Here is a 16,739-nt window from a genome sequence, read left to right on the forward strand (position 1 = left end):
AAACACTGAAGTGCTTCCTTCTTTGCATCTCATCAGTTTCTGGTCAGGTTTTAACGAACAAACAGGAGACGCACTCCACGGCTTTATTTGCAGTTTGATATAGTGTTGTGCTAAGGATTATTATTGTTTCTAAGATAACCTCTATATTTCACAGACATCATATTGTGGTAACCTTGGGGCAACAGCTTCCTAACTTAAACAAGCTGCAGGACTTTTATTTGAGCACTCCAGAGTGTGCAAAAATTAAAGAGACATTAAAAATACTATCAAACTGAATTCCGGGACTCCATAAAGATATTTGTGAACATGAAAGGATGAGTGCACAACACTAAATACATCATTATCCTAAAAGAGAAGCCAGTGAGACATGCTTTAAACCTGCAGTCCGTCTAATATCCACCAGATGGCGCCTCTCCTGATTGTACAGAAGTCCACAGTAAACTAAAACAATTGTTAAACCTTTGGACTGATGAAAGATAAGCATAATTCCCTAACATTTGTTATGTGGAGTTAGTGATTTACTTTTTGCTCTAGCCCACTCCGCTCTGATCTGCTGGTTGTTGTATTTTAGTTGCCATCAGCAAAGTTGCAGAGTGCCCTCCAGTGGAAAGAAATGTGCATTGTCAACATCCATAATACGATTGAAGGCCGTTTCTCCTGTCTCTTCTTTACTTTTTAAATCTTTCTAGTCCTTTTGTGTCCTTATTACGTTGATACCTATACGTCATCAATTACATGAAAATATAATCTTACCAATAATCCAGTAAAGTAAATAGAATATACAAAAGAAATACCAAACTATTTAAAATACATCAGGTGGTCTTAATTATTTTCAGCCTCGGTCGTTGTGTCCTTGGGCAAGAAGCTTCACCCGTTGACAGGTGGTGGTCAGAGGGCCCGGTGTGGCCAGTGTCCGGCAGCCAGGGCAGCTGTGGCTACAATGTAGCTGCCATCACCAGTGTGTGAATGGGTGGATGTAGTGTACAGCACTTTGGGGTCCATAGGGACAAAGTAAAGCACTATACAAATACAGACCATTTACCCAGTGTGTGTGTGTGTGTGTGTGTGTGTGTGTGTGTGTGTGTGTGTGTGTGTGTGTGTGTTTCTGTCATTGTCACATTTGATTAAACAAATAAAAACTACACTGTACACAGTATAAAAGTTCACCACATTATTATGAACCAGCAAGTTTTTAATACAAATCTCTGGATTACATTCAGTGACTCAGGCAACAGTGTCCCCCCACCCCACCCCACCCCACCCCGCCCGCCCACCGCCATCTGGGCAGCAAGTGAGACTGTGTGCTCAGGTAAGGAGCCTCGGGCAGTGACGGTAGGTAAACAGACGCTTGAGGCAAAGTGGATTAAAGGAAATTGTTCTGGACTTTGAGTTTATTGCTGCTGCGATCATCGATAGAGGCATCAACAGTGTAAAAGTTAATTACTGCATCAGGGCTGCTGAAAACCACACAATATATAAAACGGAAGCATACTGAGGTTCACTAACCTATCACTTGTCCGGATGAGCCAAGTGTGATTATGTGTATCTTTTTCTGTCGTTTTTGTCGGGTTATTCTTTAATGTCTTTGTGTTTGGGGGTGAGGGCGTGTAACGTTAAATCCCCCCTCCCCCTTTGCTGGTTTTGTATCCTTGTTGTGTGTCTGCGTGTGTTTAAACTCATCAGTGATCAATTTGTGTTATACTGGTTCTTTTTGAGTCCCTTTGTAGGTTTGTGAGATAGGATAAGATATAGCTACATTATTTATCCTACAACTTGTTACAGAAGCCTATTAAACATAACGTATAACAAATAAGCTTAGATGAAGTATAAATGCTTAAAAATAAAATAAATTACAATCTAAAACACAAAAAAACTTTAGCGTCCATTTTTATATTTGTATAATTTTTAAAGTGTGTATTTCGTGGTACAGTGCTGCGTAAACCCCGCGCCTCCTGCGGATTGGTTTACAGTGATTGGTCGGTGAGCGGTAACGTGCGGCCCTACGACTGCGACTCCATCTTTATCGTGACGTCGACCCTTGCTGGACGTAAACTTCCTTGTTGGGATTGTCAACAGTGTGGCGGTGGAGTTTAGCTAACGCTACGTGTATCTGGCAAATCCCGACTCTGCTTCCGAACCGGTTCGAAAGTCGTTCAGCTTCCTTTCTTATTTTTTGTTTTGAGAGTTTTCAAATATAAAATGACTTTTTATCGAAGTCTCTCAGCGGTTCTCGTATCGGTATGCTGGGTTCTCTTGTCCGTGGCGGAGGATGTGAAGAACAGCACCGAAACTCGTAGAACCGCCGCGACGAACTCCAGCAGGGTTACCGCCATAAACGGCACCAGCAAGGGTCCGTTTAATCCCTTCAACGTGGACAGCTCGATGATCCAGAGGGCCCTCTACGTCCTCGTTGGCATCACTATCATCGGCGTCCTCTACTTCCTCATCCGAGCCGTGCGGTGAGAACTACAGTTTGATTCAAGAACAAAAACCATTGCTTCTTACAGTCGCTACGCAGTCACAATTTCGGCCTAAAATGTCCAAAATAATTAGAAATATTTACAGATCAGATGAAAGCCGAACTGAAGAGCACATTTTCCAGCTTCAAAAAATCTCTTTACAGTACTTCAGTAACTTTTGAGAAGCGAAGAAAGTTTAAAAACTGGATTTATGAATGGAGTCTGCTGATTATAAGGTGCTGCACGTTTATTGTTAGCTTTCTGACATAGATTGCATTCTCGGGGTACACGGTTGTGTATATTACTGTATCTGACGAGTTATTAGAGAAATCCAAAAGTAAGAATAGAGTAACATACATAAAGCCGAAGTTCCTCCATAAATCTAACAACTTAAAACTTTGTATACGCTGTTTTTATGTGTTGTAAATGACTATATATAAGTCCTAGCATAATGTTTTAGTAACCATTTTTAGTTCGGCATACACGCCAAACTCCTGTCACTTCTCCTCTCAGTGTAACCTTTTCTGATAATAGTAGGTGGAACTTGGCCTCTCGGTTCATCCGACGTAGTGTTTGGTGAGAAGTACGTTTTTAATTTCCTCAGCAAACCTGCTCCTTACAGACGGAGACTGTGCAGTCAGAATCGAGGGTCAACTGTCACAATAATTACAAATATTTACAGAAGCCAAACGGAAGCGTCGCTACTGCAGTTTCATGAAGTCACGTGACACACATTTACCACGTGTCCTCAACTCGAGAAGCGGAGAAACTTTAAAACTGTGAATTTATGAACAGTGTGGCTTAATGTTTGTCCACATATGAGGATTGGCAATTTCTAAACTTACACTAGAGCAAGCCTTTTAGTGGCCACTCTTCAGTTAGAGTCCCGCCATCAGTTTGTCAGTGAGTCAGAGCCAGTTGGACATATTGTGCAGCACTTAGGCAATACTTCATCTACATTATGCTACAAAAAATATCATAAATAAGGAGAGATATCATGAGAAATGCTGTAAGTGTAACCTCAGTCTGAACTTCATCAACCAGGTTTAGTGACAGACTGCTGGCCTTTGGTCTCTCCCATCATTTAGAGCAGCTGTGGTGTTCATATGAAATCACAGGTTTGGTTCCCACCTGGGTGATGTCACACCAAACGTCATTGTAAATTCGGTCATTTTAAGCTCTGTCTCATATTAGCGATGTGACACACCTGTGCAGAGTGTCAGTCATGCGTTTGTGTAAAGTTGCTGGACTCACTGTGCGGCTCAAGAGGTAACACTTAACACTAATCCTCGTCTACCAGTGTCTCAATTTGTTTTGGCCATCAGTTGGCCTGGTTCTGAGTTTAAGTGCCTTTACATTAAGAAAGTCATTCTCCTAACATTTCACATTCAGTTCATAAATATCATAATTCACCCGTGTTTTTTTTAAGTGCCGTACATACAACTGTCTGTTTGGAGCACAGTGGCGTCGAGTTAATAGTAAACGTCTGTTTTGTGATGATGTCGTCAGGCTGAAGAAGCCCACCCACAGAAAGAAGTATGGTCTACTGTCCAACGAGGACGATGCTGTGGAGATGGATGCGGTGGACAGCGAGGAGGACGACACGCTGTACGAATCTCGCAGCCTCCGCAGGTCAGAGGTTAACAGGCAACAGCAGTAACGCTGAAATAGAACCTGATTTTAAGGCTAATACCAGTAAAAGTTTGTTTTTATTTTTTATCTGATGTTCATAGAAAAACATAGAATCATGAAAACACAAAGTTGTCAAAACAATAAATAAATACATTTGATTATTTTGAATAGTTTGATTATTGAAATAATCCAGAGACACTGACTGGAATTGTTCCAAAGTCTGAACTTTGCTGACTTTGATTTACAATCCGTCTGATTGGTGCTATCTTTGTCTCTGTTCAGATGAGTCCTGGTCTTTGTCCTCTGACGGATCAGCCCGTATCGATTACAGATTGAGAGAGGGTGGGAGAAGTGACCAACGACTGCTGAGAGACGTGGAAATAACAAACAAACTGACCAAATAGTCACTGAAGAAAAATGCCAAATGTCAGCTGCTCGAGGAAGATGAGCAGGATAATCAAATTTTTTGTTATTTTAAATGTGGTGTCGGATGAAATGCAGACATGACGGATCAGTGGATCCTCATGAGGCCAAATGTTCCTTTTCTGTTCGTTACTCCTATTAATATTATTTCAGAGTGTTTTTCTAAGAGTTTATTTGGTGTATTTTTCCACTCTGAGCTTTTCTGCTCTGACTACATGCTTTATACTACTGCAGACTGATGGCAGGCAGCAGCGATGCTGGTGTGAAATGCTGCAATTGATCAGGATTTGTTGTCCTGACAGACGGTCGGCCTGCCCTGAAACAAAGTGAAACTCACGATGTTTCACTTCGGCTGTGTTGAGACTAAAAGGGTGAATGTGAAGCTTTTGTATAACTCTTTGATTCCTGATGACATTTTTTCTCTGTGGACAAGATTCACACTTCTTAACAAAACATTAAAATCTGATTTTTGAATATAAAAAAATGTCTTATCATCTGTTTTTGTTTTTGAACATGAGTCTTTATTGGCTACTTTATTTTTATCATGTCGTGTCAGGTGACATGATATGATATATCATCTTTTACAAACTTAATATATAAGTAAAATATCTGTAGTTAAAAAATGTGCTTACAGTATTGGAAAAAACAATTTTGTAAAAGCGCTGCAGAAGTGAAAATACATGAAGTAAAGAATATTTCCAAAGTACATGAAGTATTAGTAAAATATATAAAAATGTTGTAACCATAAATATAAAATATTGGAAAGTACTTTTTCCAAGCAAAATACTTCTGGAATATGTAAAAAAATAAATAAGTTATTATTTTTACCAAGCAGCTATTAGGTCCTAAATTAGAAACAGGGATCGATGAGGATCTCAAAGCAGCTACTGAGTCTGTGTAACTGCTTGTTTGTTTTTTTAAACAATTTAATCATTACTTAGATTTTGAATAATAAAATTATTTACAGCTTAGTGGTGAGGGCTGGAGCTTCAAAATGAAGCTGTAGTAGCAGGCGTTCACCACAAGATGTCACCAGTGTTACTGTTTCAAACATTAAGCTAAAGGCAACGTTAATAGCAAAGCACCTGTCGTGTACCTGCACCTGTAGTGTAGGGATCATATTAGCACAGCCTGAAGATATAAGTAAAAAAGATCAGATTTGAATGATAACGTGGGACAAATATTATGAATGAACATCAAAAACAATCTTTGCAAAATGTATTCAAATAAGGAAACAATCGAAACAACATTAAGCAAAGTGTGAGAAATACTTCATTTTATGTACACACACACAGGGTCACCTGTCATAAAATTAGAAAACACAAACACACAGATAATTTATAAAGCTGCCAAAAAAGACAGTTTTATGTTTTTATAAGACCAATTCAATTCAATTCAATTTTATTTATATAGCGCCAAATCACAACAAAAGTCGCCTCAAGGCGCTTCATAGATACAGAGAAAAGCCCAACAATCATATGACCCCCTATGAGCAGCACTTTGGCGACAGTGGGAAGGAAAAACTCCCTTTTAACAGGAAGAAACTTCCAGCAGAACCAGGCTCAGGGAGGGGCGGGTCCATCTGCTGTGATTGGTTGGGGTGAGAGAAGGAAGACAGGATAAAGACATGCTGTGGAAGAGAGACAGAGATTAATAACAGATATGATTCAACACAGAGAGGTCTGTTAATACATAGTGAGTGAGAAAGGTGACTGGAAAGGAAAAACTCAATGCATCATGGGAATCCCCCGGCAGCCTACGTCTATTGCAGCATAACTAAGGGAGGATTCAGGGTCACCTGGTCCAGCCCTAACTATATGCTTTAGCAAAAAGGAAAGTTTGAAGCCTAATCTTAAAAGTAGAGATAGTGTCCGTCTCCTGAATCCAAACTGGAAGCTGGTTCCACAGAAGAGGGGCCTGAAAACTGAAGGCTCTACCTCCCATTCTACTTTTAAATACTCTAGGAACAACAAGTAGGCCTGCAGAGCGGGAGCGAAGTGCTCTAATAGGGTGATATGGTACTACAAGGTCATTAAGATAAGATGGGGCCTGATTATTTAAGACCTTGTATGTGAGGAGCAGGATTTTGAATTCTGGATTTAACAGGAAGCCAAAACAGGAGAAATCTGCTCTCTCTTTCTAGTCCCTGTCAGGACTCTTGCTGCAGCATTTTGGATTAGCTGAAGGCTTTTCAGGGAGTTTTTTGGACTTCCTGATAATAATGAATTACAGTCGTCCAGCCTGGAAGTAATAAATGCATGAACTAGTTTTTCAGCGTCACTCTGAGACAGGATATTTCTAATTTTAGAGATGTTGCGCAAATGGAAGAAAGCAGTCTTACATATTTGTTTAATATGTGCGTTGAAGGACATATCCTGGTCAAAAGACCAAGACCAATACTTATATACTTATATACTAGATTTAAGGCAACAATATTTTGTAAATAAATGACTTTAGTTTGGTATCTTAATAAAAACTAATCTGTTATATTCAATCAATAAACAAATTGAAAAGAAATCACCCACAAATCCTCATGTGGAAATAATTTTTTTGTCGCCATAACTGAAAGAGTTTTCTCTCCCTGTTCTTCCACCTGTTGCTGCTTTGTTACTAAACTCACTGAAAACAGGCGAATTCTGAGGTAATAAAACAGGAAGTGGCGATTTTTCCCACCTCATGGTCTGTCGGGATCACTGATAGCAGGGTGACTGCTGAACTGCCACTGTAACAAGCTAATGATGAGTGGGCGTGGTGCTGAAGACTGATAAACATCTCAGCCTATCAGACGGTCCCCAGAGAGATCACAATAACAACAGTACAACTCAACAGGTCCCAGAGGAGCAGAGGGGCGTGTTTCAATTAGAGAAAGCTGAGTATATGTGTGTGTTTGTGAGATGCTGGCTTATCCTCGGTTCCCACCTTAGTCTCTCTGTTTTCACACAGTTTATCTGATCAGGTGTCAATAAATCTGCTGAAGACCGTCACTAATTTTAGCTAAATCAACCTGCAGTTATTGTTCACCTGCTAGAAATATGGCTGCACCTCCAGTTTCCAGCAGACACTGTGATAGTGGGAAACATGACATCAGAAGATCCAACTAAATGGACAGATGTAAGATTATTGTTCTGAGCATCAAGGGGCAGTTTCAGATCGAGCTGGATCAAAGGTTTCTAAGAGGGCGGAGCATGGAGCCCAAAAACGCTTCATGGATCCAAAGCAGGATCCGGAGGATAAAGCTGACATCATCAGAAGTCCAATACATCAAGATGTGTTAGCTGAGAGATTAAAAACCCAAGACCCAACTGGCTGACACGCACTAACTGCTTACTCAAATCTACTCGATTGAAGGATCATCAAGTGTGAACACGTGTATAAAACCAGATGTTGACACTTTGCTGGCCTGCAATGCTCAGAGAAACTGCAGGAAACTGATGCATCTCAGACTCAAAACTGTGTCTGAACAAACCACAACCTGGAATAATGTCCTTTGCAAAGATGAGGCCAAAGTGCAGAGGACCAAGTTTGGTATCAGCACAAACACCTCAATCCACCTGCCAAGTGATGGACAGGTCATGATTTGGCTCTTCTTTTGGAGCCACAGACCTGAGCACCTTGTTCTCATTGAGTTAACATGAACTCTGGTCTGTCAAACGTGAGGCCATCTGTCCAACAGCTAAAGCTTGACTGAAACTGATCCATGCAATGTGGAAATCATCCCAAACACACAAAGACTAAAACGCAGCATTAAAAACTGAGATTTTATATGAACCTTCTGAGCAAGATAGCATTTACACGTCCATATGTTTGTGAGCTGCTTAGCTTGCAGAGTACACCACGTACTTGGTTGGATCAGATCCCCACACACAGTGAGTTTAATGACAGCAGCTGATTTGGCCCTTACCTGAGTGAGAGTGAGGTGGTCACATTGGCCCAAACAAATGCACCAAGAGTGAAATAAAGCTGAGGCGAACTGAAGTGGACAGAGAGTGCAGGTGTGGATGATGGAAGAGAACTTTTCTCTGCTGTGACTCCACTTTAAATCTGAATGAGGTGATGGAGGAATCCATCCTTTAGAGCTATGCTGTATCCTCCGGTTTGCGTATTTTTGGAGAATGATTCATGCTGAAGCAGATTAATGAGCCTCAGACCCACCTCAGAGCTTTGAGAGGGGGAGCTGGTCTTCAGTGGACTTTCCCCCACAGCCACCTGACCTTAACCCCACTGGATATTCAGGAGGAAGCCAAACAGAGAAACAGTGGTGGGAACTGAGGATGAGCCGATATCTCTCTGTCACACACACACACACACACACACACACACACACACACACACACACACACACACACACACACACAGCTCTCTAATTGAAACACGCCCCTCTGCTCCTCTGAGTTGTCCTGTTGTTATTGCCGTCTCCCTCAGGGCCGTCTGATTGGGTGAGATGTTTATCAGTCATCTCCTCAACTCATCATGGCCTTGTTACAGTGACAGTCTACTCCGCCCATCACCCCAACCCCCCTGCTCCCCAACACACAGACGCACACACACACAGACACACACACAGACACACACACAGACACACAGACGCACACACACAGATGCACACACACACACAGACACACAGACACACACACCTCCACAGTGAGTTCAGGTGCTTTGCTGTGTTAGAGCACTAACAATGCTGCAACAAAATTTGGCATTGAAATGAATTTAAATAGTTTTTTAAAAGAAAAAAACATCACATTTTACATATAACAACAAGAATGATACTTATGCACTGTTTTTTTTTTCAAAACATATTTATTTTCCTTAGAAAGAATGAATCATTTATATCAGGGGTGTCAAACTCAAATACACAGTGGGCCAAAATTCAAAACTGGAACAAAGTCGCGGGCTAACGTTAATATTTATTGAAATATATTTATTCCTCCAGATATAAGAATGAATCTTTTCTTATGGACTCAAACAGGTTTTGCTGAAAAACTGAATATGGAACAAGCAAAGCTTAATACTAAACAATATATATATTAGCTGTATAATACCAGTAGGTCAGCTCTAATAGTAATTTGGTATGGCTTCACGGGCCAAATGTAATTAGGCTGCGGGCCAAATTTGGCCCACGGGCCAGAGTTTGACACCTATGATTTATATTTACACACAATAACAGAATTATGTCAGAAAAAAACGACCATGTTAGATATTACGATCCCCTAAAACCTGTTTATCGAGTTAGAGCACAAACCTCTGCTGTGCAATGATGTGCAAACTTTGTAAAGATCAAAGGTTGTAAAATCATGTGAAAACTGAGAGTTAACTTCCAGTTTATGCACAATAGGAAAACCCTTCATCAGAAACCCGTCCATCCATTCTCGCCTCCGTGTCCGGTCGTGGGGGCCTGGAGCTTATCCCAGCTGTCTTAGCCACTCTGTTGCAGAGCTAGCACACACAGACAGACAACCTTTCACATTCCACCTACTGGCAATTTAGAATTACCAGTTAGCCTAACCCCACTCACTGCATGTCTGTGGACTGTGGGGGGAAGCCAGAGTACCCAGAGAGAACATGCAAACTGCACAGAGAAAGGCCCCGACCATACAGTGGGATTGAACTCACCGCCTTCTTGCTGTGAAGCAACAATGCTAACCACTGCTGCCTCTTGACAAAACATCATGCAGAAAAACCCAACAGTAATCAGTTTAGATTAGAAAAACAGAATTGTTGATGGTCACAAAGCAGCAGATGGATATACCAGGTTATCACAGCATTTCTGTCAACACCTGGAGTTAGAGGCATCGTCAAGGAGCTCACATCGGCCCTCACAGAGCAAGTGTGGCAGTGAGCAATGTGTGTAAAGACCTCAGACCCCCACTTCTGCAAAAGAGACACCCTTAAGTCAGACTGAAGTATGCCGAGGACTTCTTGGACAAAGACTATATGAGTATGTGGTGATATCAGTTTATTGCAGCTCTTCACTCACTCATCAGGTGCACATTTAGAAAAAAATAAATGATTTATTTATGATAGTGTTGCACGAGTGAATCAGCAGGTTGTCATTAAAAGAGGAAAAGCATCAGTTTCTCTGTATTTTTTATTTCTCTGTATTCAGATACGAGCATCACACCTGCGCATCGTCACAGATTTCATCAGTGGACAAAAAGACATTTTTATTAACATTAAAATCACCAAAGGTTCCTCATGAAAGAACCTGAATCTGGTTACTGGTTCTTCTGCTTCATGGCAGAACATCACGCTGAATATCAAACATAAAACACACAAACAACATGGAAAGCACACGTCTAATAACACTGATGCATGTGAATATCACATGAACTTGTTTCATTAGTGAGTTACTAAATGCAGAATAATTCATGTTTATGTATAATTGCATGTGTGCTTTTAAAGCAGACATCACTCTCTACTTTTATTTAACATCTCAATCGTGTATTAAATGGCCTTAAAAACCCACATTTCCCTTTCACTCTGTTCGCCTCACTGAGGAAGAATATCATCAGTTTAACCCAAAACATTTACAATATGAACAGATGTTCCCGATGCCAGTACGTCTGACCTGTAATCATTTATTCATGAAGATCAATAATTCATCTGTCTGCTGCATGAAGTGTCGTGTATCATTTTTGTGATTCTCTAAAACCAGCCAGAGATAATGCAGAGCCATTGTCTGACAAAAAGCTTGTAAACGACGGAGGTTTCTGTCTCGTTAGTGTTTCCTGTTTACATCTTTGTGTCTGAGCCTGAATCAGCTGACTGACGACAAACAGATCTTCGCAGCAGAACTGGAGCACGTGAGCATCAGTCTGACCCCAGACTGCAGGGGCTTCCACATCTGGAGTGATGAAACAGTCTCAGCTGATCTCTGCTCCATCTGCTCAGCTGGTACTGGAGCTGCCTCTGCTCCCCCATCAGCCCATCACAGTCTCCCTCTGATGAACTCTCGCAGGTGGAGGTAGGTGATGGCGTCCCCTGCAGTCTGTCTTCCTCCACCCTCACAGCCTGGCTCTGTGGGGCCGCGCTGAGGTCTTGCTCAGTCAGTAGATGGTCCAGAAAGTTGATGTACCTGAGGGCGAGGCGTAGGATCTCGTTCTTGCTGAGCTTCCTGTCTGGGGGGTGGGTGGGTATGAGACGTCGCAGCTCTGTGAAAGCACCATTCACGTTCTGCTGGCGCCATCGTTCTCGACTGTTGGTGAAAATCCGACGCACCACTCTGGGACGGGGACCTGAGGGGAGAGCAAAGAAGGGTCAGCTGGTGACCAGAGAACCACATCTAAGGATGGAAGGTTGAGTGACCCTCAACTGGTGACAGCATGAGCATGCGCAGTGACAAAAAACAACTTTTGTTCTAGTAGGAAAAAATCTAATAAAAGAACCAAATAGATAAAAGAACTACAGAAGTGAAGGAAACAGAGACGACCACCTGACAAAGACTGAGGGGAAAGACTCACGTTAAACACACAACATGAAGACAAGGATGACAAAATACAGGTGAAGTCAGAAAAGAACGAAGAAGGGAAGTGGAGAAAACTGAAAGCTGCCTCTGAAATAAATAATTTACGGTTGAAAGCAGCTGATAATATTGATAACCACGTATAACTAATAAGTGGACCTTTTGAATGTGATATGATTTTTCTTAATTCTGCTAAAATGTCTTTTGTCAGCTCGATAGAAGAGCACAGTCTCCATATCTGGTGATGCAGTGAACTCACCCTCAGTGAGGTTCCTCTCATACGGAGCTGCTCTGAGCTTCAGGGCGATGCGTGGATCTGGATCACTGCACACAGACACGGACACGTTAGTGAGGAGCAGAAAAATCCTCCTTCGTGATGTTTTCCTGCAAAGGTTTTGCCTGAATTATAGAAACGCATATTTTATTTTAAAAATGGTTTCAGTAGAATGCAGATGGCAGCAACATGCTGAAACAAAAGCACCGTAAGCGTTATTATGGCGTTCTCCCTGTCCTGTAAAACTGCGGCTTATGTCAAACAAGCAGCTTTTTAGTGCAAACACATTGACTGTTGTAAACTCCAACATCTATTAATCTTTACAGTAACAAACATGGTTGTTTTAAGCCGTTTACAGTTCATTAATAAACTGTCTCACCTGCGGAAGGTGTGCAGGTCGTGGACATCTTCGCGCAGCATGTCTCTGCAGACAAAAGCAGAAGTGAAGGAGACTCTGGTGGCTGATCGGGGTTCAGTTGGCAGTTCGGGCTCCGTCGACTTTCCCTCGGCTCTGTGGAGAGTCAGTGTCAGTCGCCTCTTTTTATATCCACGGACCCTCCCACCCCCACCTCCCCGTGTCCCGGCGCGTCGTTTCCTCGGAGCCCCCTTTGATAAAGACAGTCCCATTAAAGTCATTAAACCCAGGGTCCCAGGAAGAAGCTCTCCAGGGACCTGCAGGGTGCTTGGTCCGCCTCCCCCCTCCCCCCTCTGTAGGAGTCGTGTTTTCCTCCTTCTCCTCCGTCACGACTCCACAGCCTTCGGCGCCACCGCTGCCAGCCGGACCCGGTACGCACAGAGCATCGAGGCTGGTCCTGTGACTGAAACACTAACTGAAGTAGCCTCCTGCCATGAAGTAAAACCAAACATATGATTCATCGCCACATGACTGTTTCTGTTTAAACTGTGGTCGTTTTTTCTTCACAGCTCTGAAGGTTTCTCGCTTTTGTTTGCGGGGTTAAAAAACGGAAAATCTCAGACTTGTTGTTGAGTAGCTTTGATGCGCCTCTCAGGTGAGCCGAAACTTTAAGGGGAATTTTTATTTTATTTATATACTCCTCGGAAGTTCTATCTGTTCAAATACGTTTACAGCTATTATAGGACACGTCAGTCAGAGGGAAACGATTTAATAATATTAAGAAGACTTAATTACCGAATTTCGAAGAGGAACCCACCCGAGAGATTAATAAAGTTTTATCTTATCTTAATGAAATGCTGGTAAACTGGGGTTTTGTTCTAATCTTTGCCGAGCAGGACAACTTAAAACTCAGAGACAAAGGAGGAAAACATGCTAAATGATCACATGTTGTCCAAGGTCGGTTACAAACAGGAATATAACATCTTCTGCATCAGCCTATAAAAGTAAAAATGTAACTGTTTTCATTATTGATTTATTGATCGATGGGACGTGGCTAGACTGCGCAATGGGAATTATTGGTGGTTGTTAAACTTCTATCAATCGCCTTTTACTTAATTATCTTATCATTTGTATTTATGACTCGTGTGTGCGCGCGCAGCCGGAAGCGTTGCAGGTGTCGTGTGGTTCCAGCTGAGCAGCTCACTCACGAGCTGTTAGACTCGTCTATCTGATGTTTGACGTCATCAAACGGCCACTTCGCTTTCCGTTAAAGTCTCTACCTGCGCCCAGAGGTGTCCAACTCCAGGCCTCGCGGGATGCAGCTTTTAGATGTGTCCTTGATCCACTACAGCTGATTTAAATTACCAAATGAGCTTCTTCAGAGGCTGGTAATGAACTAATCGTTTGATTCAGGTGTGTTGACCCAGAGTGAGATCTAAAACCTGCAGGACACCGGCACTCGGGGCCTGGAGTTGGACACCCCTGCCAGGCTGCGAGGTGTTCAGACAGACAGGTGAGGAGATGTCTGCAGTCAGGGAGGTGACAAAGTCAGGCTGAGCCACAGACACGCGGCAGTGAGACTCGTGATTAAAAACCTGCACGAGTTACATCCTTAACTATCCACAAACATCAGTGATTAATGATCATCGTAGATTAAAACGCTTAATGAGGACTATTGCAAACAATGTGCTTTTATTTTTATGGTGTTTATTTTCATTAAAGTTTGATGTGGAGGTTAAATAAAATCAGCTTTTTGAATCTTTATCTTATATATATATATATATATATATATATATATATATATATATATATATATATATATATATATATATATATATATATATATATATATATATATATATATTAATCTGTGTTACTTCTGGTCTGTGAAATTTCATTGAGTGAAATAAAACGTATCAAATGCAACTGTGTGAAATAAACAGGAATTCCGTTCATCATAATGATGACATCTATTGTTTGCTGATGACTCGTATAAATGAAGTCATCTCGTTTCAGAGGCTGAAGTTCACTGAGCCACAGGAGCAGCTTCAGAGTTGGTCTTGAAACTGATTCAGGACTTTGAGCATATCGTTTCTTTATCTGGCTTCTCTTAGTCTAATATCACCAATCACATGAAACTGGTTATGAAATTGATTAGTCGTATGTAACCCACGTCACCTACACACTGTCACATGACCCACATCAGCTGGCGCGGTCCCTCTCCTGATTCGCTGTCTGTTATTTAACTGCGCTCCTTCCTGCAGTTTCCGTTTTTGTTTGTAGCAGATTCTACCTGAAGTGTCCAGATGAAGCTATGAATGAAATGTGACAATGCAATGATCAGATTCACGCTTTCATATAGACGTGCGGGATCATTGATGTTTAGACTGAATTCAAATCGAAATGGACATTTTCTGTCCCTGCAGGTCAGATGTTTTTGTTGTTGTACTTCTTCATATTCACCCCCCCCCCCTCCCCCCCATCCTGTCTTTGGATTACGGACGTATTTGTTCCTCGTCGTGAAACTGGACCCTAAAGGGGAACTCCTGAAAACTGACCTTCAAAAGGAAATGAAAGGATTCTCAACACGGGCATTTAAGTCTTTTGCACAGCGATTGCACGCACAGCAGTGTGGTACATGTATTTATCCATGTTGTGTTTTGTATTTATTTTGTTCCACTTCCCCTTTTTCCCAATTTGTTCAATAGATTTTTCGACAGATTTTCTGTGTCTGTCTCTTCATTCACACCACCCGGGCTCTGCGCGTCAGTCAGTTACATCCACCCACTGCCATTCATAGCTGCACTGGTGATTTTTCGTTTTTATGGGCCGATGTTTTGTTGTTTGTCTGTTTTTGGGGTCTTTTTTTGTAACGGTATAAACAATGAAAGGTGGTGGATCGGCTAATTGGTCATGATCGACTCTGGGCTGGATAGATTACAGCTGATGAGGTCGAACTTTGAAGTTTGGTATTGAGCTGAACACAGTTTGTCCCGGACTTCTGCTGGAAAAAGACACAAAGCTGCAGTTATTCTGTCTTTGCTGCACAGCTGCCTCTTCTCCTCTCATCCTCTCTCCTGTTGCTACTTCAGTCATGAAACTGATCAATGATCAGCTGATCAGCTTTTCTCTCTTGTTTGTTTATCGCTTTGCGGCAGAAACAGGAAACCAGCGAATGTCGCGCTAAACAACAGCAGCACTTTTAAACTTGATCAGCTGTTGTTAGAATTGATTTAATATTAATTTCTAGTATCAGCTGATGTTTGCTGGAGCCACAGCTGTAAAGCTGCTGCTCATGATATTTGTCTCACTCTCATTTCTTCTTGTTGCGTGTTTAAGCTCCACTTGGAACCTTGTTAAGATCCAACCATGCAAAATATGATCCATTTATTAATGTTTTTGTTGCCATTTTTCAACTGGTCTTTAATGTTTGATCAGGACTGAATCAGATTTGATGTGTAACAGCGCCATGTTGTGGCCAAAGAGAGTAGAAAAGAACTACCATCGATGATCAGGTGAAAGTTAAAGACGGTAGTTATGGACACTAAAATGAATTAAGCATTTGTTTTATTACCACGATGGTCAAAGTGGAAAAAGACGCGAGCTATCAGCAATGGTGGATAAAATCTGGCCAGTTTTAACCCAGTACACTGAAAAAAAAAGTTCTTTCAATTTACTTGATTTTATTGTGTACATCGGTCCCACATAATATGAATAAGTATGATTGACTTAATTTTCCACTTTCCTTCAAGTAATTAATGCTTGTCAAATCAAAGTATTTTATTTACATCAGATTACTTAAACAAATCATGTTTGATGTACTAATATTAATCTATTATCATAATATCAATGTATTGCATAATGTCAATATATTTTAATGTTTAACACCAACTTATTTTTATTTGCCAGTGGTACGCAATGATATTATGTAATGTAAACACATTGCAATTATGTTCCTGCAACACAACTTATGGCTTTAAATCCTACTTAATTTTTTCAATTGAAATATTAACTGATCATTATTGACAAAAAAGGCAAAGACTGAGTGCTACTGAACAATTCACCTTTATTAAACTGTAACAGCAGTGAAAGCAGCAATTCTGCCATGAACAAGTCCAAAATCACATCCATATA

The 16,739-nt window shown here is 41.3% G+C and overlaps 2 protein-coding genes across 2 annotated transcripts; one reads left to right on the forward strand and one right to left on the reverse strand.

The window, feature by feature from the left end:
* The first annotated feature begins 2,011 nt into the window (after positions 1-2,011).
* On the forward strand, positions 2,012-4,974 carry fam174c (family with sequence similarity 174 member C). The gene is made up of 3 exons (XM_087852866.1): positions 2,012-2,459; positions 3,969-4,091; positions 4,374-4,974. The coding sequence occupies exons 1-3, from the start codon at positions 2,200-2,202 to the stop codon at positions 4,375-4,377; spliced, it is 387 nt and encodes a 128-aa protein (XP_087708992.1). The 5' UTR covers positions 2,012-2,199; the 3' UTR covers positions 4,378-4,974.
* A 5,610-nt stretch (positions 4,975-10,584) lies between these two features.
* LOC148098645 (T-cell acute lymphocytic leukemia protein 1 homolog) lies at positions 10,585-12,837 on the reverse strand. Its single transcript, XM_087852865.1, has 3 exons — positions 12,630-12,837; positions 12,236-12,300; positions 10,585-11,749 (listed from the first exon to the last, which is right to left on the reverse strand). The coding sequence occupies exons 1-3, from the start codon at positions 12,668-12,670 to the stop codon at positions 11,325-11,327; spliced, it is 531 nt and encodes a 176-aa protein (XP_087708991.1). The 5' UTR covers positions 12,671-12,837; the 3' UTR covers positions 10,585-11,324.
* Positions 12,838-16,739: the final 3,902 nt, after the last annotated feature.

The sequence above is a fragment of the Neolamprologus brichardi genome, chromosome 15 (genome assembly GCF_056152115.1).
Source record: "Neolamprologus brichardi isolate AB-2024 chromosome 15, ASM5615211v1, whole genome shotgun sequence".
Lineage (NCBI taxonomy): Eukaryota > Metazoa > Chordata > Actinopteri > Cichliformes > Cichlidae > Neolamprologus > Neolamprologus brichardi.

Excerpts from the sequence above, each read along its gene's own strand:
- LOC148098645 (XM_087852865.1), bottom strand. The coding sequence starts at position 12,670 with ATGCTGCGCGAAGATGTCCACGACCTGCACACCTTCCGCAG. Across the intron at positions 12,301-12,629 it reads GACCTGCACACCTTCCGCAG|TGATCCAGATCCACGCATCG; the intron begins GTGAGACAGTTT and ends GTCTGTGTGCAG. Across the intron at positions 11,750-12,235 it reads TGAGAGGAACCTCACTGAGG|GTCCCCGTCCCAGAGTGGTG; the intron begins GTGAGTTCACTG and ends CTCTCCCCTCAG.
- fam174c (XM_087852866.1), top strand. The coding sequence starts at position 2,200 with ATGACTTTTTATCGAAGTCTCTCAGCGGTTCTCGTATCGGTATGCTGG. Across the intron at positions 2,460-3,968 it reads TTCCTCATCCGAGCCGTGCG|GCTGAAGAAGCCCACCCACA; the intron begins GTGAGAACTACA and ends TGATGTCGTCAG.